Below are 26,791 nucleotides of genomic sequence, written 5' to 3' on the forward strand. Positions count from 1 at the left end.
AGTGTCCTTTACGCGAGTCCACACGGGTGCACAGGGGTTCCTGGGTGCTGTAGATGAGGTGCCAAAGTAAGCTCTGGTGCAGTATGCCAGTAACTCTCTAAATCCATGACCTCTTCCATTGGAAGACTTTTTTGATCCTCTTCAAATACTTGAGGTAGACATACCAGAGACACTGATTTTTTTTATAATGCATTATAATCCCCTTTTTCTACCTCCTTCTGCAAATACCTTCATGTGCCATAGGTGCCTTCCTCTTTAAACTGTTCTGTATGTGTGGAGGGTGTTTTGTTTGGGGTTTTTTAGTGTTTTGTTTTTCTGTATGCAAGATACTGGTCTTCCAGCTGTGGTGATACTTTCTGCAAGGTCTGCATAATTATTTTGATCTTGGTAATTAATACCTAGTCATCTTGCTTTAGATGAGGTGGGTAATTCTCTAATTAAAAATAGCAGTTAGTGGTGGCTTTAGTGCTTAGCACATTTATTAACATTCCTTTGTTGCAGTAGGGATTTTTAAGTCTTTGAAGCTTTTGTATCTGTAAAGCTGTTTTATTTTCTTTCAATATAGTTAATTATAAATCATGGCCCAGACCTGGGTGAAATCAATGGAAATAGGTTGCCATGCCAGAATAAGAACCTGTTTTCAAGCAGGGTCTTTATTACTGTGGCAGTAATAAGAGCTAAATCTATGAACAGGATCTGCCTGAAGTTTATTCATTCAGTTCTTCCTGTTGGTCTTCATATTTCTCCCCTTCTCAAAATAAAAGATACTTATCTTAATTGTATTGTTAGAATATTTCCTTAGCAGTGAAGCACTGGAAAATGTCATAGTAGGAACAAGGAGATATACAGGGCATTTTTGGTCTTAATAGTTTTTTCAACAGGAAGCGTCTCTTTCAGCTAAAAATTCTTGCTCTGGATACTGGTCTTTAATTAACATATCGAGTCTCCTATTTTGATAATTATGTCACTAAATTTTCTTAATACATTTATCCCTCCTGCTGAAAGGAATACAGCTGGTTAATTTAGCATACTCCTTCTACTGAGGGAGTGAGAAAAAACTCTAGATTTCAGAAACTGTCAGTGAAAATCAAAACACTCTTTGAAACTGGAAAAAGCAGGATTCACTGAACTCATCTTCTGCAATTGCTCTGTGGAGGTGGGGGTGAATACACTTACAAATGCCTCCTCCTGGGCAGTGTTGTGTCTCCTGTTGCGTGGTGTAGTCCCCTGCTTGGCCAGAGCTGTATTCATTTGTCCATCAGTCTTTAGTTTCTTGAAATGCTCCCACCCCTATGCCCTCTTAGACAAACAGGTAAATAATATTCTGGGTTTAAGATCAACTTTCCATAAGGAGTGAAATTCATGGGGAGAGGGGGACGCACCCAGTCCTTTCCTCCCCGTCCAAGTTTCATTAGCAGGCACCCCAGTCAGCTAACATTGCATCTAGCAGGAGGGTTGTTTGAGGATGTGTTAAAACCTAAACACAGGATGCGACTCAGTGCCAGATTTGTATAAATTCAAATGCAGTGTAATTACCTCTGTGGCCATCCTGGAGAACTGCTCCGAATCCAGAGAAGACCTGAAAGTAAGAGCATTTTCAAAATTTCTTCATTGTGGCTATTGTATTAACATGTTTGCTTGGAGTACCTCTTCCTTTCTCAGAAAGCTTTATCTCCCCCATCATTAATATAGTGGCTTGAAGGGGGCAAAGGAGACAACAGCCAGAGTAGTGGTGAATGAAGTCCAAATCAAAGTTGTATCTTGAAACTGCATCACTTGTAGGTTCTGGCTTGCAGTTTTCTGTGTGATTTTTGCTGTCTTCTTTCTGACCAGCCTTTGGATGCACCAATCCCTTTAATAGAAAATGGAAAACTTTACAGTGCAAAGCTGCTGCCAGCCCAACCAGAAGTGGTTTGCCTCAGAGAAATTCTGATATCAATGTACCAAGGATGGAAAATCCCCAGTGACCATTTCCGAAGTAATGCTTACTTATGCATGCATCTGCATCTTGGTGTTTTTCTTGAGGCAAGATGTTGAACACCCAGCAGAATTCATGTTTGCTCTTGGTTGTTGTCTGAAGCAAGCCCTGAAGCAGAGGTCAGCGGTAACATTTCATCTGACTCTGTGGGATGTATTTCTGTCAGGAGTTTCCCACTTGTAAAGTCTGTGGCTGGAGCAAAGATACGAATAGGAGAGTGTTCAGGCAGAACAAGGCAGACACAGAGAAGACACCAAAATACAAGATCAGCGTGGAGAAACAAGGGGTTTAAAAATAATAACTATTTTTGTTAAGCATGAGGAAGGAAAGTGTGTTGGGGTGAACAGGGTGAGCTTTGAGAGGAACCATAGGAAAAATATGTCATGCAGCAAGTTCTTCTTCTTCTAGTTTTTCTACATTCTGTAGAACAGCAGTACTGAATGCTGTGGAGTAGCAATAAGAAGCATGTCTATGGAATGCATAATGAGTTACAGCGTAGCATGGATGCATGTGATTTTCTTGTTGTTGTTTTTACTGTTTTGTAATATTTTTAAAAAGGGAAAGGGTGGAGAAAGGGTGTCCTTATCTGACATTGCTACAATATCAGATCTGCTACAGATAAGTATTACCTTGTAATTGTCCACTGGTTTTTGTTTAGACTGGAGTTATAGCCTGTGCCTGCTATCTAGCTGGGGAAGAATTCTTCGGGGTTTTCGGGCATGTGATAACAATGACTTGTTACTAACAACAGTTTCTTAATCGGTAGATAATTATTGTTCCAGCCGTTCTTGGCTTTCCTTTTCCTTCCCCTACATCCTCCTCTCCTTAACCCTTCCAGCTCCATCATTTCTAAAATATCCACCCCTTAAACCGTTTCTCTGTGATCTGCCACTGGGTGGGACTGGTTGGATCAGGGTGAGTTAAAAAGAGCACTGGTCTCTGGCGTATCTCATTTTCTTTAATGAGATAGCTCTGCCTTCCCAGAGTAGGGTTTTTCTGAGGGATTTTGTTACCTTCAAACTCCTGCTAGGAAATGAAATGGCAGGGCGTGTGAATTGTTGATCTGTCAGCTTGTTGTTATGAACAGATTGTACTGTTTTCATAAGGCTCCTGTGCTACAAGGTGGGGAAGGTAAAGAGTAATTTTAGCATTCAGGCATTTTTTAAAATGAATATTTATGACTGATGTAATTATGTTGTATACCGATATAATATTCCTCATGTTTGTGATTAGACCACCTATAATAGACTACTAAAGAGCCAAAAGCTGGAACCTTGTCATTTGTATTGCTGCTTACTATCAATATGCTAGAGTCCCTTAAAAAATAAAGCTGATGGCCGCCATGAAGTCATAGTTGGATTTCTTCTTGTTCTGTCTCTGATATTGTGGGAAAAGACTTTCATATTTATTTGGTTTTAGGAATTTCAAAATGTGTTAAAATAATATATTGTTTTCTTACTATTTTAGCTATTTTCTTATTTTCTTCTTAAATTCATACTTTGTTTTCCTGCTTTTAAATACTACTTGTTCAGAGGAGGCATGATTTCTTTGCAAGATCCTGAGAAAGACATGACCACTCTTGGGCATATTCAGAAGTGAACTGTTGGTACAGTTAATTCTGAAGGATGTTTATTTTAAAGTCTAGGACACCAGCGTATGTTGCTGTGAACTGCTGGGCTGAGGTGAAAAGCAAGATTAAAGAGGAAGTGGAGTTTATTAATAGACAATGGCTTTGCAGTGTGCACGGGTTGATTTTTGCTGCGGGACTGGTTGTAAGAGATGAAAGAGCATTTGAGATGAGAAATGCAGGAGAGAAAGCTGTACAAGTGAATAATAAGCGAAGCACTGCACATTCAGTTATCCTTTCGTGTTTTTTACCTTCTCTTCATCATGCGCTTTATAAAAAATTTAGAGTTTTTCTGAAATGTTTGTGGGGTTTTTTGTTGGGGTTTTGGTTTTGGTTTTTGTTTTGTTTTTTGTTTTTTTTTTTTTTTTGTTGGTTTTCTTGGGGTTTTGTTTTTTTGGTTTTTTTTTTTTTTTTTTGAAACATTCAGATTGAGAGATGAAATTGCTTGATAATTCTGGGGAATTAGCAGTAGCTTTTTGGTGCTGTTATAAATATTTAGACTAATTATAAATAATGACTGTAAAGGGTTTGTTTGTATTTCCAGTCAGGGGCTTTCTCCAATGAAGTGTTAGAAGCATTGCATAGCCTCTTGAAGTTGTCATGTCAAAGTAGCTGTCTTGGCATTTCAAAAGCATTTGATTTTTTTAACAGTGGCAAATTGCGTAAGGAACAGGAACTGTTGGCTTTATTCAACTGTCAAATAGCAAGTTGTGTTTTGTTTGCATATCAGCTAAAACTCACTAAAACTTTGATGCTAACTTGGCAGAATGAGCTGCAATTTTTTTGTTTTTTTTGAAAATACAGACATTTCTAACTTCAGATTTACATTATCACTTGTTTAAAAATATAATTTTGAAGCTTTTTATATATTATTCTAAGAGGCATTATGCCTTACAGTGGGCAAGTATTTAGTCTGAAGACATGTTTTCTTCCCCTAATGTGAAAATCTGCTGCTCAGCTTCATTGCTGCTTCAAAAATTGGTGTGTTATGCTAACTTCAAAGACTGAAGCTTTAAGTTCTAATATATTACATTCCTTCTACTTAAAATATGTGTTTCGCCACTTTCATAAAATTAATTGGAGTACAAATAACAAACCAAGTATTTGCCAGATTAAGACATAAGAGGAGTGACATAATTTTGAGGGAGTCTAAAACCAAATTTTTTTCCAAATCTCGCTTTAAAGCATATAGTTGCAGACTTTGTTATGAGTAGAGGTATGAAAAAGATCACAAATGATAAAAGGGTATGGAGAATAGAGTTAATAAATATTATCTTAAACCCCCATGGCTGGGGGGTTGGAACTAGATGATCTTAAGGTCCTTTCCAGCTCGAACTATTCTATGATTCTTTGATTCTAAATAATGCGTGTATGGAAAGTAGAGGAAGTTTGTGTAAGATTTTTGGATCTGGTCACTCTTAGGAAGCTAATCACAGGGTAAACTGTTAAGCAGGGTAGCAAACTAAGCAACGACTGCAGATTATAAAAATTAATAGCCAATAGGAAGTGTTGAAGAGCTTAATAGCAGCAAGAGTTGAAGAAGAGCATTCTGAATAGATCCAGTCCATGCAGTTGTTGAAAACAGAACAAGGAGCAAGTGCCCAGTGACCTGGCAAATTCTGCTGGGATAATAAATATTTCTATTCTTTCAAGTCCTGGGATGATTTCAGGATGCTTCTCAAAGGTTGTTATCACTAATGAATTGAGCAGCTCTTGGCACAGACTGAAATTTATTGAAGACAACTGCAAAGTACTACACTCTATAAAAAGTGGCTTTAAGCAGCCAAACAGGCTACCAAGTTGGATACGTGATGTGGGGCTGTGCAGGAGAAATGGAAGTAGAATGTGGGTATGTCAGTAAAGATGGTTTGCAAGGAGCAATCAATGATTTAAAAGAAAAATTAAAAAGAGATGCTAAGCAAAATTACCAAGTATGTGCTCACTAAAGGCACATGATACCACAGTTCCACATGATTACTCAGGTCTAGTTAGCTTTGATAACTGCATCTCAGGTAGATGTCAGGTGTTCCTTAGAAAGATACAAAAATGATTCTGTTTTCAGTACAGAAGTCTAAAAGCAGCTTATACTTCTCTTGAATGATAGAAGACTTTAGAGCTGAGAACAGAGTTTGATATTGATTGTACATTTGCCTGAGAGGGGAAAGTAGCAGAACATATGTGGATACAAAATACTGTATGTACTGTAGGTCAGTCAGCTGCTGCTGCTTTGTAAAACAGAAAGAGAACAGTTGAAGTGAAGCAGTAAGTTGACTTAATGATTCAGAAGATAAGCTATTTGTAAGGTAGTGCTAGTACAACATAGCAGGTTGTGCTTACTTTGGAAATGGAGCTTTTGTTAGGTACAAATTTTATCTTAGGTACTTCTGGCTATTTTGCAGAGTTGAAAGAAATCTTTTTTCTATTTAATGACTGAGGTTCAGGGAAATATTCAAATATATATTATTCATATATGTATAAATGAAAGAGTATTTGCCCATGGTAAATTTGAATAGAGATTGGTTAATTTTAGAGGCTTTAGAAAGCCACTTTCCGGAGTCAATTTTAACTTAAATAGGCACGTTATTAAGGGGAGAAGGAATTCTTTTAACTATTTCATCATAGCCTTTTCAGCATCACTGTTATATGAGACGTTTCATGGATGTTAAATGCTGCTTAAAAAAAACCAAACACCTTTTTAGTCCCAAAATAGCTAACCAAGTTTCCTTTTGTGCCAACAATTGTGTTTTGTTTCGATAATGCATGTTTATAACAGTTCATCTGATAAGTTTCATAGAAAATGTATCAAAAGGTCATTTTAAAAGTTTCATTTGAAAGAAATGAACAGAGGGTTAAAATCAATCATGCTTGACTGTTAAAGTTGCCATTTGGAACATCTTGTTCACTTCTGCAGAGGATGTTGTTCTTTGTTTAGTCAGCCTTTTATTTTTAAAGCTATTCTTAAAGACCATTGTATCAATAATAATAGCTTTTTTTTTTTCCACTAAATTATAAATTATTTGAAGCAATAACTATCAAATTGCAACTGGGAGAAGTTCCATAACGGATCTTTAAGGCATCACCGCAATGCAAATAATAACAATTTAGCTTGTTGATGCAATTTCTTTCCCATTTGAACGACAATTTTCTCATTAGGTTTGTATTACATCTGTATTAAACCTTTGTCTTTTAAGAGACTTAAATTCGTATGCTGTTGTTTCTTTTCCCAGATCGTTTCCCTCAGTAAGAGACGATAAGAATGAATGGACATATATCAAACACCCCTCCCGGTGGATATGGAAGTTATTTTCCTCAAATGAAGTAAGGTTATGCTTTTGATTTTCCTTTTATGGAAAAAAACCTTGTATTTTCTTCTTTATGCTTTCATTTCAGTTAGAATTATTATATCCCATTGGAATAATACAAAGGCAGTTTCTGTGAAAGAATGTGCAGTTTCCAAGTCGTGTAACCAAACTGGCAGATACCATTGGACTTATCTTGGTCAGTCTGATTAGTGTAAGGGTAAATCTCTATTGCAGAATGGAATCATCTGGAACAGGAAAATTGCTGTAGCTATAACCTTCTTATTATTTTACTTGAAGAGGTCTTTATATACCTGAGGTTTGAGGTTAGCTCTGAGTGGATGCATTTTTATGCATAAAAGATGAGGCTGCCCTTTCCATCTGTGAGAAAATACTGTTTCACAGTAAACACAACTGAGCAATTGTTACCTGAAAGCGCTACCTTGCCCAAGATAAGAGGATTCTCCCTGTATCAGAAGCATGGCACTAGGCTCATTCACAGCACTAATGAGAATTGTCCTAATCTGATGCCAAAGAACATGTATTCCTGTATGGAGTAAGGCATCTGTGCTGTCATCTGTTTCTCATGTTGTTGTCCCTTTAAAGTGAGTTTGCGTATGATTCATTCTTCTTGTTGCACTAGAAGGAAGTTGGGTTGCTTTTTCATGTGTTGTAGGCAATGACAGTCCTTTTGGGTCTTTTATGAAAAGCAGTTAGAATTGTTAAAAACAACATTTGTGTAAGCAGGGAAAAAAAATCCTACCAAGTCTGTAGCATAGTAGTAATATTAATATATTATTGTTATTGTTGTTGTTGTTATTAAGTGATTCTGATTACTTACATTATGGTAGTATCTGTGTGTATACCACACCCCCATTGTGCGTGATGATGTGTTAATGCAACAAAAAAGAGCTCAGAAGAGCCTCCAGCCTAAGTGAAACACACTTCATTATATTCATTGTGCGGAACAAATATCCAGTATCATTATCTCTCTTAGTAATGTCATAGGTATGTGTAGTCCTACATAAGGGGAGGTGTTTTTTTAGTGCCTGTTTCTGTGTGCCAAATACATCTCTTCAGAAGTTAACCAGAAATGTTTTCTTCCAGTGGCTATGGTTCCCCAACGTTTGCCCAGTCAGAGAGGGAGCAGAATTCAAGAACAAGTGCAAAAGCTCTTTATGGTAAGGCGGCAGTCTTAAAACCTCTAAACTTTTATGTTAAAATTGTTGTTTAAATATTGATTGTGATGTCATGGTGAAAATATTTTATGCCTATAAATCTGAAAGTGTATGTACACACACACGGGTGTGTATGTTATCTAAATTAAAGAACAAAGTGACTTTATTCGTGGTAAAACTAACTAGGCTAGCTAGAAAATGTTTTTATGGCTTACTAAGCAGAGAACTTCCACCTGCTAATTTTTAAGGCAGCAAATGTATAAAGCATTTATCAAAAACTTAAAGAGTGATTGTATAGCTAAGATATGTACCAGGGAGAAAGCATTCAAGAGTCTAGCAGTGCTATAGGTTTGATTCATGACTTGTGTCCCCCCCTTGCCTCCCCAGTTTTATCCCCTGCTAGCGGAAGAGGGATTTACAGTATTATTCTTGTTTTATACAAGGATTTCATGGAAATTAGATTCGATGTAATGGATTTGGAGTTCTATTTGGCCTGCTGTTTTCAACAGACTTTGTGACTGTCAAATGTGATGTTCCTTACAAATGCCTAAATGTTGTTGCGTTTACCTGCTACAAATGCTAGTATTTGTCTTGGCTGTACATGCTACTCTCTAGCCCATAGCCAAATCACTGTTGAGACAGAATGTAGTCATGTTCCTTGCCAGCTAAATTGCATCGTTTCCTGGTCATCCACCTCCACTGTGAATACATCCTGCTGATAGCTGTGCTGGTAATGGAAATAGAAGCAGCAATGAGGCTGAGAGATTTCTGCTGTGTAAATCTGTGCCTGTTGTTAAATGCTCTTTTGAAAGTCAGTACAACTGTTGAGACTGGAAGAACAAGGTTTGCATTGAGAACCCAGTGCTATGCAGGACCCCTCACACCTCAGCCTGCTCTCCCTTATTGCATCTACCACCTCTCTTGCAGGTTACCAAACTGGAAAGCTCAAAAAGCAGTGGCTAAGAACTTCAACATCCCTAGTTCTCTTTTCTATTTTGGGTGGATCGATGGGTGGGAGTGACTTCAGAGGTTAGGGAAGTGATGGCAGGATGCTTTGTGGCATTAGAGCAGGGTTAACCTTGCCCTTGGAAGGATACCCTACAGGTCTCGAGTTTGGTTACTCATCCATGACCAGATGAGAAGAACTTTGTTCTATCAGTTGCCCTGCTGGGTTTCAAACTGCTTCAAAATTCATGAGACTAAAAGCCCACAAAAGAGATTGGAGGTCTCCTAGCTTGGTATCCTGTGAAAAAAGGAGTGGTGTGGGAAAGGTGATGTGGTTTGGTGGCTGAAGGCATTCTGCTAGAACAGTGTAAAGATCCACTTGTAGAAAAATCAGTAAAGACAGAAGTAGAAACCATGTGAAACATTTGTCATTAAAAAAGACGTTGTATAAGAATCATTCTAAGTTTATCTTTTTTAGTGGTATGCTACAGAAGTCAGGCACTTGACATAGTTCTAAAGGCAGGAACTGTAAGTGACGAAAATTCTGAAGCGATCATTTTGCATCCTGTATGGGTTCACTCAACAAACTGATTGCACGTGTTGACAGAAATAGTAGGTGGTAACAGAAACCAGAAAGACACGTTGTGAAAAACTCTTAGTAGATTATTTCTTTAAGAGACATTATGAGAATGTTGCCCTTTTCTTTTTCATTTTGTATCATCATCGTCATAATTTTTCAAGAGTACATGGTTTGAACAGCATGGCATATCAGTATGTGCCTTAACCATGTCCTTTAATCTTTAGGGGCTTCTAAAGTAATACCTCTCTGAGCTTTTGCATATGAAACGTGATGGGATTGTCACATGTCAGTAAAAGATGGGGACCAGTGAGTAAATGTGAGGTGTGTAACGGTAAACAGCCTTTTACTTCTAAAATGCTTAATTGAATTCAGGTACTAATTGAAAATACTTATCATATAACTGCTGTTTGGTTGCTCCTGTAAAATGAATTGTCAATATTGGTTCACTTCCATTGCTGGTATATACATCACAAAACTGTAGTTGCACTTGCCAGGAACTGAATGAAGTAGAAGACTCAATTATCCTGGAGCTCTGAGTGAAGATATATTGGCACAACTTTTGGAGAGGAATTTGCACATTTTACTGCTTCCGCTCTGTTTTGAATGCGTAAAGAACTAGGCTGTCAGTATTACTTAATGTATGAACTGGAGAAAACAGAAAAACACCTAAACCTTTCTGAAATTCAGGACATTTTTAATTTTAGCAACCATGTTACCATTCTGCTGCATCCCATGTGTGTATTTTCTTCCTTTGTGATGTGAGGGATTTTTGTGCATGCTGTCCCAAGGCGGGGTGGGAAGCAGTTGAGTGATACTGGAATTATTAATATGTGTTAAAAATGCTTATTATAAAATACTTTATTTATAATTAATAACTGAAGTATTTTATTTGAGATCCATGACACTGAAAGCCTATGAAGCAGATTGAAGGCTTCCTGGCTTTCTTATTATAATTTATATTATGTACATGTATATTAAATGTGGATATTTTGTTTATGTAAATACATAAAGCTCATTTATTTAATAGATTCACTTATAATATATTGGAAAATACAGATAATTTTATGTTAAAAGTAAAATGGACCATGATTTTTTAATTTGATAAAATGCGACAATGTAATGTTAGCAACAAATCTTGTCCATGACAGACTTCCTTTTTTTGGAAGACTTTTGAATGTCCTTTGGACTAAAACACCTATCTATGGGTACCAACAAGTGAAGATGGTACCTGGGCTCTGAAATGACCACTTGGTCTTAAGCTACGTTTCTTCTAAGTACAGTAAAGTCTAAAAAAAATTGTTAATAATATTGTGTGTATATATGTTTATATGTGCGCATGTGTATACACAGACACACAAACCTATATGTCATGGCATGAAGTTTATCTTTTGAGTCCCAGTGCTGAGGTGATGCATGACTGTTCAGTTACTTCAGAGATCAGGCAGAAGGCTGGCCACAGTGCCAGTGGGAAAGGAGGCTGGGGTTTTATTGGTGTTACAGACAGTTCAGTTAAAAACTAGACTGGAGCATAACTATCTCTGATGTGGTTATCTGAGAGCAAAAGCTGCCTTGCAACTGCCTTTTTTGTCTCCTGTGCCAAATAATCCTCCCCCCCCCCCCCCCCCCCCTCTTTTCCTTCCTGAAATGAACTGTTTTCTGTTGGCATGATAAATCTCTCACTGAACTGGGAGGGAAGATGCCCTCTGCACATTCTTATGGGGTTTATTTAATCATTTACTTCCTGGTCTATCTGAAATTGGTTGTGGCTTGCACTGTCATCTGTTGTTCTAGCATTGGCTTCTCCATCTGTCTTCTTCAGCTCTGCCTGCTGGGAGACGTGCAGCACCAGTCAGTGCCAATAGCCAGGGCTGTGCTGCAGGATTACCAGCAAGTGACACAGTGTGGAGCAGCCCCATTCCTGAGGAGTAGCAAGCTAGTGGTTTGCTCCAAACTGTTAGATTATTGTATGGCATGGAATTGAAAGTGTTGCTAAAATTGTCTTCACACTGCATCAGAAAGGAGTAGGTGTTTCAGACATTGTGTTTATACTCTCATGGCTATGATTAGGTGCTTGCAGTGAAATTGCTTGTGTATTTTTGCATTGGTCAAATACTTCATTCAGAAGAACTGCAGTGTAATAAATTCAAGGAAACCACAAGCAAATCATAGACTAAGTAAATGAGTCCATTAAAAGAAGCCATCCATGTAACATGCTTCTATTATTTGACACTCGAATTAAATTGACTGTTGGTTCCCAAACAATACACTTCCTTTGATAGCTGGTTTCCCACATAGCCACTGCGGAGAAGCTTGTGGCATAAATCTCTGAAAGTGATAGTGTTTGCTCCTCTGAAAATTTGTTTTGAACTTAAGTTTTGACCTTTCTCCCCGGATGTGTAGGTCATGTCTCCTGCACTTTGCTCTCAGTTGAGAGTTGAATTTTTCCAGCTGCTGCAATACACTTTTAAGGAGGTGTCAGTGATCAGTCCAATGCAAACCACAAATACATGGTAGTAGACTAAGTATTGGGCTTTTCTGATTGATGATGTATGGTAATAATTTATACTGTTACTCCAGCATTCTTAGGACAGTTTGTGAGGGAGACTCTTAATCCATGTCCACATGGATTACCACCAGAGTTCAGAGCTTTGTCTCTTTGTACACTGTGTAGACATTTTTCAGTTCGACTATGGAAGGAGAAGATGGAATCCACCCTTACCTTTCTTTGTGTTATTATAACTGTAGCACTGATAACATTTATTACATCTGGCCCATACAATTATTTGTAAGACATTGGTGGGAGTCTAGACATCGAGATTCCTAATTTCTGTTTTAGGGTTTTAGGAACTGAAACTTCGTTGCACTTAAAGGTATCATAGCCCTAACCAACACCACCATTCTTCAGGTCATCTTTTAAGGCCCAGCCTGAGATTTTTTTGCTTCTGGTAAGAATTTTCCCTAGCTAAATAAATCATTACATTTCTCCTCCTGTGATACATTTCTCTGTGTAGTCTTCTGGACAGTGGCACAGACACAGGCTACAGTAGAGTTTATTAAGCAGCTTTCTAATTTGCCAAAATCCTGTATTGTCTTCCAGTTGGAGAGACAGGACTCTAAGTTTGTCTGGTTCTATTCATAGCTCTGCCTCAAGAACCTAGGGCAATGCTGGCAGTTAGTTGTTTTTTTTTTTCCAGAAACTGTGGAATTGTTACTTTTCCAAAGTATGAAATGGTCCTTCACAGAAAGAACTGGGGAGAGCACATACTGTAGTGAAGGCAAGGAAGAAAATGACCAAAGGCAGTCTTGAGTCCTGTTTGTCTGTGTCATGTACTGTCTAGTAGTATTTTTGACTTGGCTAAAAGTCTTTGTCTTTATGACGTTTTGAATGCTTCCAAATAGAGTATGAAATCAGTACCTTTTAACATCTTCTTGAAACCAGAAATGTGGTCCACTCCTGATGGTTGGTGAATTCAATAATAAGTTCACAAAGACAGAAACAGCAGTAGCATATCAGACAGTGGGAAGAGTATTAGTTTCTGCGGATCAATGTTCCTGTTCCTTTGAAAGGTTTAGTAGCTACTAGATCTTACAGTCAGGACCTAGGAGTGAAATGTTGTGCTGTTTTTAAGTTTATTGCCTTGCATTGTGAGAGATTTTGTGTTGCTCAAATTTCTCTGGGTTGCATTTGCTATAGATTGTGATTAAGAATTTAACTGCCTTGTGCCATGATCCTTTTTTATTTTCTTTTTTTTCCTTTATCAGAAGGAAAATATGTTAGGTAAATTGCATGCAGTGTATCAGCAGGGTTTGCGCTAACTGCGGTATTAAGCTTGCACTGTATTTTACATGTTGGATGTAAGAGCTGCAGTAAACAGAGTAAATAGAAAAAAAAATAAACCAACCCAATAATTTTGATAGTTGTATTCATCCTTTGATAGTTTTATAAATCCTATCTGGAAGTCTCTGTTGCAGAATTTCACTTTAGCTTCAATAACTCTCTTCACGCATGAAGGGACCCATGAGAGGCTGAGATTGAGAGGATTAGGAGAGTGAAATGGAACATACAAAATTAGATATATATTTTTTTTTCAGTGTCAGGGGTTGACTCCAGCCAGCAACTAAGGACCTACCCAGTTGTTTATTCATTCCCCCTGACTCCTCCCTGCAGCAGGATAGGGGAGAGAATCGGAAAAGCAAAAGCAAGAAAAACTGATGGATCAAGATAAAGACATCTTAACAAGTGAAGGAAAGAGGGGGGAGGAAAAAAACCTGAACAATACAAAGGCAATCACTCACCACCTCCATAAGCAGACCTATGCCCGGACAGTCTCTGAGCAAGACTACCTGCCAGTTTTATTGCGGAACGTGACACTATACAGTATGGAATATCCCTGTGGTCAGTTGGGGTCAGCTGTCCTGGGATGGCTATGTACCATCCCAGCCTCTTGTGCACCCCTAGCCTACTTGTTGGGGTGGCAGAGTGAGAAATAGAGAAGGCCTTGACAATGTTTAGCAACAACTAAAACATCCCTGTGTTATCAACACTGTTTTGGTCACAAATCACATACCATACAGGTTGCTGTGAAGAAAATTAACTCCATCATTTTCAGTAGTAGGTTATGAGTTACTTGCATTTGAAGATTGTAATAAGTCTAGAGGCATTTTTAGGGTTTCTGTAAAAGCAGTCAGATTAATATTGATGAATAATAATCAACCACTTTGCTGTGTGAAAGAGTTAAGGAGATAGAAGCTATATTTCCAGAAGAATGGCAATGGACAACTCTATAAGAAAGAAGAAAAATAAGGAGCTATATATGAATTAAACAGACTGTGAGAGTATTATGCTCAGATATATCTGACTTGGAAATGGAAATGTGGAGGTGTTGTAGGAAGAAGCAGCAGACTCTTGTGTCATCAGAGAAGAAAAGGATGCAGTATAGATTTACAGGCTTATATCAGTTTTAATTCTTTCTTTGTGTTATGCTCATGTTATCATGGAGGGGGTTCATTGCAATTTATGCAAGGTAGCCAAGAAAACCGTCTTTCAGGGAGCCTGGGTGATTAGCAGCTGGGTTAATCCTGTATAGGTGTCCTGGTTTCAGCTGTAATAGTTATTTTTCTCCTTTTTAGTAGCTGGTGCAGTGCTGCGTTTTGGCTTCAGTCTGAGAACAATGCTAGTAACACACCAATGTTTTAGTTGTTGCTGAGTAGTGCTTACCCTGATCAAGGACTTTTCAGTCTCTCACATTCTGCCAGTGAGGAGGGACGCAGGAAGCTGGGAGGAAGCAGAGACAGGACACCTGACTCAGACTAGCCAAAGGGGTATTCCATACCACAGCACATCATGCCCAGTATATAAACTGAGGGTAGTTACCTGGAAGGCCCAGATCACTGCTGGAGTTGGGCTGGGTATTGGTTGGTGGGTGGTAAGCAGTTGTGTTGTGCATCACTTGTGTTTGTTTTTTTTTCCTTCCCTTTTTAGTTTTATGTTCTCTCCTCTTGTTATTTCCCTTATCATTATCATTATTAGTGGTAGTAGTAGTACTATACTGTACTTCAATTATTAATCTGCTCTTAGCTCAACATATGGGGTTTACATTCTTTCAACTCTCCTCCCATCCTGCTCAGAGGGAGAGAAGGCAGGGTGAGCGAAGGGTTGCGTGGTGCTGAGTTGCCAGCTGGGGTTAAGCCATGACAATAGGAAGGGAGACCCACTTTCTACCTATTGAATTGTAAAAGAGTTGAAAAACAAAGGTTGAGGAAAAACCGTTGCAGAAGCAGTGAAACAATTTTGCTTTATGCTAGGGTACTTATTAGAAGATGCATTTTGGAGGGTAATTTCAGGATGGAGCACTTACCCATAGTATCTACCTCTACGAGTGTTGACAGCATTCATAGCTGCTGTAGGCTGCTTCTTAGCTCATCCAAAGTTACATTATTGCTGCTCAGTACTGCAGTAACTTTTAAGAGCCTGTGAGGTACTCTCTCTCTTTTTGGTTTGGTCTGTAACTGCAACAAGATTGGAAGCCTCTCCAGTTTTAATTTGCATGCTTCGGTACAATGTTTAGATTGCATCACTTGGACTCCCAGAAAATAGTCTCCAAATCTGCATAAGTGACATACATTACCTGGTGTTTTTAGGTTGAATAGCCTATAGGATAAAAAGAAACAGTGGTCAATGCCCCACGCCCATCAGTGTTTAAGAGGCATTTGGACAATGCCCTAATAACATGCTTTAACTTATGGTCAGCACTGAAATGGTCAGGCAGTTGTACTAGATAGTTATGGGTCCCTTGCAACTGAAATATTCTATTCTAAGTTACAACTTGTATCTCCAGCAGGTTTTAATAATCATTCTATCTGCATTAAAGAAATAAATAGGTAAATAGGAATTGTTGCTAAATTCAGTATGGACTGTTGTCGTGGTGACCATACTTTTTGTTTATTACACAAATACAGATTGACTTTTGCCAATTGAAAATTATATTGAAGTTCTTGTTACTATTCTGCTGTAATTAAGAATGCAGAACTCGAGGGGCTCTCCTGGGCTCACTAGTATAGGCAATCACAGATTTTTATTAGCATTCAGAAAGCTCTGTTTCTTATATAAACACTATTGTTCTCAACATGACAGTGTGTTGGAAACCTTGCCATCATGTCTGTTATGAGTGTTGTGCTGCTCTGTGGAAGAGGATATGTTAATCAGTGCTACAAATGTTTTGTATATCCTGTCTTAACACAGGATATATGTGAAGCAGAGCAGGGAGTCTCTTGCAAAACTTACTTTCTGTTTTTTAATTCCTTTGGAGCCTCTACATATGCCAGCATTTATTTGTTTATTTAAAACAACTCCAACTGTTTTTGTTCACAGGATTTATAAATCTTTCAGTGTATATAAAATTTCTTATCCTTGTTGATTCAATACAGTTGAAAAATATTTTTGTTCGCCGGAAAGAATATAGTAACAGTCAAAATTGAGTATCTGATGCATTGTTAATTAAAGCAAGTGACTTTTTTTATAGCATCTAGTTTTTCTTACTGGACAGCATTTAACTATCATTTACAGTCTATAACAGAAGACTGTTAACTGATCCCCTTGGAGATGCAAATAATTCTATGGGATTAAACTGCATACTGCTTTCTAATTCCCTTGTTTTGTTAGCAACAGATGGACTTTACTTCTTCAGATCATCATCCAAACAAAAAAAGAAAGGTAGCAAATCAGACAGTACTGCTTTAATGCTTTACTGGAGTGTGCATGTGTGTGTGTCTATATTGTGGTTAAAAAGAAAATCAACCAAATAAATACTTTAAGTAAAATGCTGCAAATACAGAAATACTAGTACAAGAGCAGGATGGCTCTGTTGCATGAGCAGTGTATTTCATCATGGGAGGGGGACTTCAAGCCAAGTGAGGTATTTCAGAAGCTGTGGGATCTTTCATGAAAATTGCCAAGAACTGGAGAGATAATAGTGTGATTATAAAAGATGACACATACACAAGTGTCACAAGTGACATCTGAAAATGAGGGCACTGCTGTCTTTGTCAGCACCTGAAATTCCTGTATGAAGGAACCCTGGTCACAGAAGAGACTTTTACAGGTAGCTTTTATGTGTCCTCACTGCAGATCTCTGTACATCACAGATCATGTGCTTGGTAGTAGTTAGCATTTTATTTTGCAAAAAGTTACTTAGCAGTCTTTTCAACAGAATCACTCATTTTTATTTTTCCTCCAAGTATTCCAAGTATGATGAAATTGGTATATTTTCTATGTACGGCAGGTATTTTCCTTTGAACAAAATCAAACTGCCTATTTCACTTGAAGATCAGAAATTAAGTTATTTCATGAAATGGAGAGAAAAGCATTGGCTGCTTGCAGAGTTTCCTTGGACCTTTCTTGGCCATGTCATGCAGCAACTTTCTTCCTTAGACAAAGCTCCTGGTGTTCGAGATCAGGCACTTCAGTGGTTATAGTGAAAAAAGAGAAAAACCTTCCACATGTTGCATTCAGGTTTTTTTTTTTTGGGTTTTTTTTTTTTTTTTTTTTTTTTGTTTTTGTTTTTTTTTTTTTTTTTTTTTTTTTGCTAACATTGAAAGGTTTTCTTCAATATTCATCTAAATTTGGTATATTGTGGTTTTGGTGTGTGTTGTGTCTTCATCTTGACTTTTTTCTTTCTTCCTCTCCTGGTTTAATATTAAATAGATTAATATTAATCTATTTTGTAGAGTAAAAGGCACATGATGTTTCTGATTTTGCAGCATTGCGTCTTTTTAGCTATTTGGTGTGTATTTCTCTCTCCCTCTGTTTTGTTTAACTCCTTTCTGTGCATATTTCTACATTAGTAATTCATCAACTTGAATAGTTTAGGAAAAAATAAAGGATGAGTTAGGTCTGGTTCATGTGTGGCTTTGTTGTTTTGTAGATTTAACAGAATTTTATGTATATTAGAAAATACTTTTGCTTTCAAGTGCATTCATACAAATACAGTAAGCCTGATGCTAGTTAGCATATTGCTGCCAAAGTGGCAAGCCAGTGATTTCAGTAATCAGGCTTCCCAATGAAGCGCTTTCAGTCAGAACATTGCTCCCCTCCAGTGTCCTGGCTCACTGTGATGAGATAACTGGCTTTTGTTTGCACCCACCGGCTCTCTGTTAGTATGTTGACGTAAGTATGATCCTTGTGCTGGAATATGTGGAGGTGGAGGTTTTTTTCTGTCAAATACAGAAATTAACAACAACTTGTCTTCTGTTTTCATATATACAACTAGTCTTAAGTAACTCTGAGAAATACTCAAAACAGCAGGATAAGAAGATGAATGAATAATTATTCTTTCTTTTTCTCCCATCTCTAGAACAAAGAAAGAATTATGCACGAGATAGTGCCAGCAGCATATCCGAAACTTCCCAGTATCACGTAGAGGTGAGACGATGAGTGGTATAACAATTATAGCTTTCAGTTATTTTTGCCTACATGTTTTTTGAGGATACGTATGCTTGAAGGCATATACATCTTCCAAAATATCCTGCCAGCCCGAGGTCACTTCAGAATAGATTACACTGAAATGTCTCAAATTCTATAGCTTTGCCATAATGAGCTGAATTTTTTATGTAGAAATATGTAAGCAGAGTTATGTGTAGTTTGGCAAATGGACAGGACTTCTCAATGGGATATCAGTTCAACGTGTTATGCTGCCCTGTCTCTGAACCTGGCTTGTTGCAAGCTTGAGGCAGAGCTGTTGGCTGTTGGCAAGGCACGCTGGAAGATATTTAAAATGAATGCTTTAATCAGTTATAATCAGCAGAGGTGACAATATTCAGAAAGAGCTGAGCGTTAACCCATAGAAGCCCAAGTTTGTCTATTACGTAGTAGTTAAATATATTCTGCCTGTAAAGATTCTTCTCCAGCATGAAGTGCAAAGTATGTTACTTCCTATCTTAAGCCGCTTTGCAGAAGTACTGCATGCTGCTGGCATATTTTATTCAGGAGTAGATATATTTAAAATATTCAGCAAAGTAATCCTGGGTGCCCATATGTAGCCTTTTAAGCACTTTTGGATGCAGTGCTTCATTCTGTAGTCTTACTTTGGCACAAACTTTCTCCCACTGCCATCAGACCACTATCACGGGTTAAGCCAAGTCTTGCAGATACCATAGTTTTTTTTTTTCCGGGTTTTAAATTGGATGTAAATTGTGAGATGATATGCAGAAGAGTCTTAAATTCAAGGGCTTCTATCCTATGATCAGCTTGAAAATGAATAGTTGTGTTGCTTCTAATTTCTATTTTTCATTGGTTTCTTCATAACGGTTTTGGTACTGTACTGGCATAAAAATTAGTACTTGTATTTGGAAGCTAAGCATTCCTGTGTGAGCAGCCAGTAGACAGTTTGTTTCACTTTACTACTTAATACTTTGATTATATGCTGCTCCTGTCTGTCATTACTAAGTGCTGTTATCATGTAGTAGAAGAAAGTACAATTAATTCTTCTTTGTGTTCTTTAAGTTCTTTAGAAGATAAATATGCAGGCATATATTAAAATTGGTTCAGTTTTAATGAGTGTAACCAGGTCTTCAGTAAGAATGTGGAGCTGGATTTATGTCTGGATAAAATGAAATAGTTCTATGGGTTTTCTTGCATGGTTGGCATATTAAAGGAGAAATTGTCAAAACCATAATGACAGGGAAGCTAGGTGAGGTGATGTCTGTGAGGTAGTATTCCATTTCTAGTGCATAAATTGATCCTGGAGAATATTCCAAGTTGATGATGAGCAAAAGTAGTTAGTATACTACATTTCTGCTGTGGTCTGCATAAAAGAAACATCTAGCCTGTCCATAAGGCATCCCAGTCAGATGCAAGCCCATCATGATTGCCATTGGCATGCTAGCTGGTAGCTCTGGGAGAGTTGAGGACACTCCTGGTTGGGGTGGTGATGGAGGTACACAGGCAGTGTGTTTCTGGAAAGCTTCTGCTGAGGCTTCCTGGATTCAGCTTGCCAAGAGGGGCAGGTTTTCACTTCTCAAGGAAGCTAATTAGATGCTCAGGATTTAATTCTAGCATTGCTATGTGAAAGATGTCAGAATATGCCTTCAAGTCTAACCACTTGCTGTGATGAGGAAATGACAGAGGATGACAAACAGCAAGTTACAAAAATCAGTTGACTTCAAGTGACATTATGGACTAAACAACCTCTCTTACGGCTTATTGGTGAGATCTGTCGTATACAAAGGCACTTTTATTCATGAATAATTTGCGTTGCTATTTCCTGGCAATTTGAATACTGCCACTGCCAAGCAGTGGGGAAAATTACAATTATTTTTTTTTAAATGTACATCCCATTCACTAGCACTTGACTACCTTTGTTCTGGACCGAAAAGAAGCAATGATTACAGTGGATGATGGAATAAGGAAGCTGAAATTGCTGGATGCCAAAGGCAAAGTGTGGACTCAAGATATGATTCTTCAAGTGGATGACAAAGCTGTCAGTTTGGTGGACTTGGAATCAAAGGTAAGATCTGTGAGCGGCAGTCTCATTTTCAGAGAGAGAGAAAAAAAGGAAACAGGCAGAAAAATGCTGTATGTGAGACTTGGTATTTTAATTAGCTTATTATCACTTTCCCTTTTTAACTCTTGCAGCTTTTCTGAGATCAGGACATTGTATAGTAAGGTGGTGTTTTGTGTTTGTTTTTTCTTTTCCGGCAGAATGAACTGGAGAATTTTCCTTTAAGCACAATTCAACATTGCCAAGCCGTGATGAATGCATGCAATTACAATTCAATTCTTGCATTAGTATGTAAAGAACCAACCCAAAACAAGCCCGATTTGCATCTTTTCCAGTGTGATGAGATTAAGGTAAGATAGTAACGGAGATCTGCTATGACTTACTCAAATAGAGGAAATTTTGTGAATTAGCAAGTACAGTGGATAGAATCAAATGAGCTGATTCTTAGAAAATAATTCTGTTCTGTTTTTCTTACAAATATGCTTTACGTTTAATGTACTTAACGTTATCCACACTGCTAACAGTATGTTAGTAAATGTAGTGCAGTATTGTCTTGAAAGAGAGTAGTCCAGTGTGCAAGCTGAATCCTTAGTGCATGTTCAAATATGTTGTTACTGTAAATATTGATTTTTGGGCTCTGTAGCTGTTCATTTAGGTTTGCAAATGAGTAAATCCCTAGAATATGTATATGGTGTGCTGTCATGTTTCTGAAGAAAGTGGTGTAAAATAGTTTGAGTTATCACATATTTATTTTATAATCTGCAAATAACTCATCTGAGCCCTTATTCTTACCTACCCTTTGCCCTTTTTCTGCTCTTGTTACTTAACAATAAACCTTCTCCACATTCTCACCTTTCTGCATCTCTGCTCTGCTGGAGTGATAATGAAAAGGAAAATACTACTTGCAAAACAAGGGACAAAACAAGGAAAGAGATTGTTCATCTCTGATTAAAATATTTCCTTCAAGCATAAATATTTTTTTAATGTATTCTGCAATACTTCTATGTTTCCAGGGTTCTAAATTTTAATTTCTGTTAGTTATCTTGTATAATTGGTATTTCTTTAAATTCCAATTGATAATTCATGGGGATTTTTTAAAGTTCCTTTGCATTAGTTCATATCATTGTCTTAAAACAACAGATTGCTAATCACACTGTGTGTTTGGAAATTAGTATAGTGAGAGTGGTGTGAAGATAACTGGCTAATCGTGGGATTCGTTGTGCAGAATGTGCTGTTTCAGTGGAATTTGGGATCCTGTGAAAAGTTCAGGTGGCATTATGTTAAATAATGCCGGGATCCTTTTTGAGGTCTGGTTGAAGCCAGCTTCCCAAAGTGTAGAGGTGGTCTCTTTCCTTCAGATTTTCATCTTTTGAAATTGTTCCTTTGTATACAAATAAAAATGCAGAGCACATACTCATGACTTGGAAGTCCAGGATCCCCTTTTTCTTCTGAGGTATTGTTTGAGTCTGTAACCATACCCTAGGTTTTCGTTCCTTACCCTGGAGACTTGGCTGTTCTGGAAGGTTAGGTCTTTCTTCCTTGTCTTATTCCTGCTTTTGATTAGAAGTTACCAGAGACCTCAGGAGCCTCTGCGATAGAAAATTACTCAAAATCAGTAATACTTGGGGCAGTCAGTATTTTCCAAACAAAAAAAAAAAAGCTAAATAATAAATATAAAGCGTGATTAATGTAATTCTTCTGGGTTTAAGTTCCTCAAATCTCCTTAAGTTTTTTCTATTAATTCTTTAACTTTAATGTATCCCTTGTCCATAATCTGTAGTGCAGTTCCTTATAACCTGAGAAGTCCATTAGTCCTCTTGGATCATAAATTGCACAAAGTCTTCTGGTCCCAGCAGAAGTTACATATTCCTCCCAAAAAGTTACGTACATCTCCACTATGAGGTACTAAGGAAGATGTGGACCTTGTAGAGTGAGCCAGACACTGGCATATTCGGGCTTTGACAACCTGTGTAGGAAATTTATTTGTCAGCTGAAGACAAGTAACAGAGTCCTGTGAGAAGCTGTGACCTATTTAATGAAAGATCTATTAAACTAGTGTCTTAGACATGCATCAAAATTTCACTTGTGGGCCACTGGTGGAGGCAGACTGCAGCTATGGAGAGGCAGGAACCTACAGATTAGGAAATGTGCTGAAAAATTCATCTTTTGTTACATTGAAGAGAAATTGGAGGCTATCATCATTTCTTAAAGGAAGCTGTATCGCTACAGGCTACTTTTGTAAACCTTTATGCTGCTACTATCTATAGCAGATTTTTTTTTATAGTATATCTTTCCCCTAAAATACTTGAGAAAAACAAAAATAACTTGTGCAGAGGGGAAAAAATAGCTTATGCAAGAATGGTAGACTTGAGATAATTACAGCTGTTCAGACAAATTTGGTATCTAGATTACATACTCATCTGGTGATAATGCTTGAGATTGAAACAGTGACAAAAATACTAACTCCCAGACAATAGCATTGTGTATTCCTTTGTTGTGTGTATATGTAAAAGAATTTACCCCAGAACTTTTAAATAAATGCTATTTGATAAAGTATTCTGGAATCTAAAGATGCTCTAAAAAGAGTGCATGAGTAGATACTTATTTCATATATATGGATAGCGTAGCTGACAACTCATGGTTTCTGCTTCTGTTTCTTTAGGCTAGCTTTATTCATGAAGATATTGAAAGTGCAATCAGTGACAGCAAAAGTGGGAAACAAAAGAAGAGGCTTGATACACTGAGGTAAAAACCTAACTTCTTGGCAGTATATAGGTTTATCAAATAGTGTTACAGCATTCAGAAGCTCTCCAAGTCTGCCTGCTGTCATTTGCTGTTTTTTGCTAGTTGAAAATCTACTTCCAAAACCATGTGTAGAAACCTTGCTTTAATAATTATCTATGTTTTTTCAATTTATAGCATCACTCTTACCTTTCCTGATTATACCTTAGTGATGGGAACAGCTGACATCAATGCCAGATGCCAGAGAATAGCATTGCATGTCTCAATTCTGCAGATGGGTCAAGCAGTTCGAATTTAAATTAAAACCATGAATGTTCCATAACTCCAAATAAATAAGATTATGTTAAAAGGGTTTGGGATCTAAAGATGTTAAACGAAAGAGCAACTGTGGATAGAATAATCTTCCTGCCTGCTTGTTCAATGATGCTTCACTCCTTGTTTCCCTGGTAATCAAGGCTTCTCTGCCAGTTGGAAAATGTGGGGGGAAAAGAGTCTGTCGGGTTCAGAAAAGATTAATACAGAAATTAAAGTTAGCTGACAGAGGCATAGAAACAAGGGCACGCATATATTAGATAATGAATGGCAATGGTGGTAGTTTGTTGAAAAGTTAGTATGTGACTAATATCCCGATAGTATCTCTCAATAACACTTAGTTTTATGGTTCAGATAGAGAAGTCTTTGCTGGACCAAAAATCATCAAGTAAAAACATCACCGTTACATGAATGAGTTTGTAACAGTCTTAGCTACCTCTTAAATTCTGAAAATTTATGAAGTTTTCCCAGAGTAATGGACACTCCTATAAAAACAAAACAAAACCAGAACTGTGTCTGACTTTATCTGAGGGTTTAAAAGTAAATGGGTAGACTTTACTGTTTGTGGGACTAACAAATAGGTATAAACACAAAGAGGCAGTCCAGGACCCAAACATATTGGATGTGAATGGGAAACTAATTGGGATTAATTTAATTCTAATTAAATTGGGAGATATAATTGGGAAAAGAATGTAGGTCAGTACATCTGATGGAAAAATAATCCGAGATATCAGTCTCTGAGGGCTTTTGAAGTGAAGAGGTCATGAGTGCATGGCAGCTTACCTCTGGTTACTTGCTGTTGTACAATGTGCATGCTGGCATTGGGTCATGCAGAGACCCTCCTGTCTGACATTGAGTTATCGAGTTGCTGCAGCATGATTGACAAGTAAAAGTGTGGGACATGTGGAGAAGAGTGCTTGGGAGATTGAAGGAAGGAAAGGTGAAGGAAATATTTTATTGTTCAATGTTCAAAGACCAGATAAGGATTGACTTTCTGTGTTGTTGAATGTGGTGGGATTATGAAGAGATGAATTTAAGGTGAAGATTTTGCTTTTACGTAAGGGCATGGGGAAGGGATGGGATGTGTGTGTGTATGGCAGGAGTTGTTCGGAATTTTTTGTCTGTTGGTATCAAACTGTAGAACGACTTCAAAGACCTCTTATGGTATTTAAAAACTACACTAGGAACTGGAAAACTGCAGATGGGAACACTGCAGGTACATTTGTATCAAGACAGGTTGTAAAAAGGAAAATCAGCCAGTACATTTAATTGGTTTTGCTGGTAGGGTTTTAAGAAACAGGTGGTTGACAACCTATCAAATTTAGGGACTAGATGCTCAACTTGTGATTGCTGAAAGGTAGCTTCTAATGAAAACTTCCACACAAAATGGAAGTCCAGGCAGTAGTCTGCATATGGTGATAAAAATTCCCTCTACTAAATCCAAGCCACTGAATTTACCTGTGTAAACTGGCAGATCTCTAGACATCATGTTCTCTGGCACTGCTTGGAGATTTACCATGTGGCTAAAAAAAGGTGCAAAAAAGGTTCACTAACCCCATCATGGAGTGGGTTTCCTAATTGTGCACAACATATTTACACATCATGGTCTTGAGTACTGCTTGCTTGGCAAGCCCATAGTATGTTCAACAGCAGAAGAGGTCTTTGTGAAATCTCCTTGTCTTCTCTGATTAAACACTAGAAAATAGAATGTTTTTCCTTCAAGAGTCACTTGTGGGTTTTCTGTTTTAACTCTAGAATGATATCCAAAGCTGACAGTGCCATTCCGCCACCGCCGCAGGCACCTGCCCCTGTGCCACCAGGGACCATCACCCAGGTGGATGTGAGAAGCCGTGTGGCAGCGTGGTCCGCATGGGCCGCTGAGCAGGGCGAGTGTGAGTATTCCTGGTAGCCCACCATTGCACAGTGCAGTGGCAAATGGTTCTTCTGGGCAGTACATTCATGTGATGCAAAAATAATTTGGAAAGACCACTTCCATAAAGATTACAGTAATTGAATCCAGATGCAGAAATGGTTGTACAAGGTCACCCCTCTGTCTGCATTGAGAGCAGACAGGAATATTCTCCCAGTCTAGTTTGAAATGCCCCAAGCCACCATTGCCTGAGCTGGGGAGTAAGGCCTGACTGTCATAATCTGACTTGTCATTTACTTGCGCTTACCCATTTTCTGAATTTCTCTTCAGAGCTGCTTTTACTTGTGTTTAGCTGGGTAGGGGCTTTTTTGTGAACATAGTAATGGTCACAGCAACCAGCACAGTCATAACTCCAGTAATTTAATGATTCTGTCTCAGTAACATAGAGAGTGTAGGTCCGATATTTTTGAAAATTAAAAAATAGAATCATGGATTAAAATGTGATTAGAGATCAGCATTATTTATTTATTGTAGGTTTGTCTTTATAATGGCTTGTATGGCTAAACTAGTTCTTTTTGTTGTTGTTGTTACTGGTTTGGTTTTTTTTTTGTTTGTTTGGTTTTTTTTAAGCCTTAATCAAGGAATGCTGTAGCATTTCTAATGGGTTTGGATTTTTTTGTTTGGTGGTGGGTTTTTTTCTTGTTTTTGTTTTGGCCCACCCTCCTCCCCCCCAATCTCTTATGGGATCAGTTTTATATGTATCAGATTTCTTTGAAGAAAAATGTTCTTTGAAACAATAAAAACATTGTTCTTTGAAACAGTAAAATAGACTGTAATAAGATGAAATTGAGACCTTTTCTTGGTTGGTTAGTTGGTTTTTTCTGTTGTTTGTTTGTTTTTTGAATAATAGATACTACAATTTAAGAATCAGAAGTCATTAACCATGGAGTCTTTTTATTATTCTTGATTTATTAAACTGTATCCCTCAACAAAGTACACGACTATGCAAATAAAACAACTAAAAATGTTCAGAGAAGTCTGTAATGATTTATTTATCTGCAATATTATATTTATCTTGAGTAAAAGCTAGTTTGTTCTTCTGCTTGACTTCTCACTTCAGAAAAGTTTCATTGGTTTGTCAGGTGTCTTGCCAGACCACTTGTGGATCTGAGTTCCTGCAGTTCCTTTTATTCCACTTGTGGATCTTTTCTAGAATGTATTTACTAAAATCCCACCTGTTAAAAAATGGAATGTTATATTTAG

General features: G+C 37.7%; 1 protein-coding gene across 5 annotated transcripts in view; it reads left to right on the plus strand.

Moving 5' to 3' along the window:
- The window catches only part of EPS8 (epidermal growth factor receptor pathway substrate 8), a 142,457-nt gene that overhangs the window by 81,607 nt on the left and 34,059 nt on the right, over nt 1–26,791 (plus strand). For all 5 annotated transcript variants that reach the window (XM_030478724.1, XM_030478726.1, XM_030478723.1 and 2 more), the window contains exons 3-9: nt 6,833–6,923; nt 8,012–8,085; nt 18,460–18,527; nt 20,449–20,610; nt 20,805–20,954; nt 23,267–23,349; nt 25,414–25,550. In XM_030478724.1, the coding sequence (XP_030334584.1) occupies nt 6,862–6,923; nt 8,012–8,085; nt 18,460–18,527; nt 20,449–20,610; nt 20,805–20,954; nt 23,267–23,349; nt 25,414–25,550 (736 nt within the window). In that variant the 5' untranslated portion in view covers nt 6,833–6,861. The remainder of the gene's footprint in view (nt 1–6,832; nt 6,924–8,011; nt 8,086–18,459; nt 18,528–20,448; nt 20,611–20,804; nt 20,955–23,266; nt 23,350–25,413; nt 25,551–26,791) is intronic.

The sequence above is a fragment of the Strigops habroptila genome, chromosome 3 (genome assembly GCF_004027225.2).
Source record: "Strigops habroptila isolate Jane chromosome 3, bStrHab1.2.pri, whole genome shotgun sequence".
NCBI classification, from domain to species: domain Eukaryota; kingdom Metazoa; phylum Chordata; class Aves; order Psittaciformes; family Psittacidae; genus Strigops; species Strigops habroptila.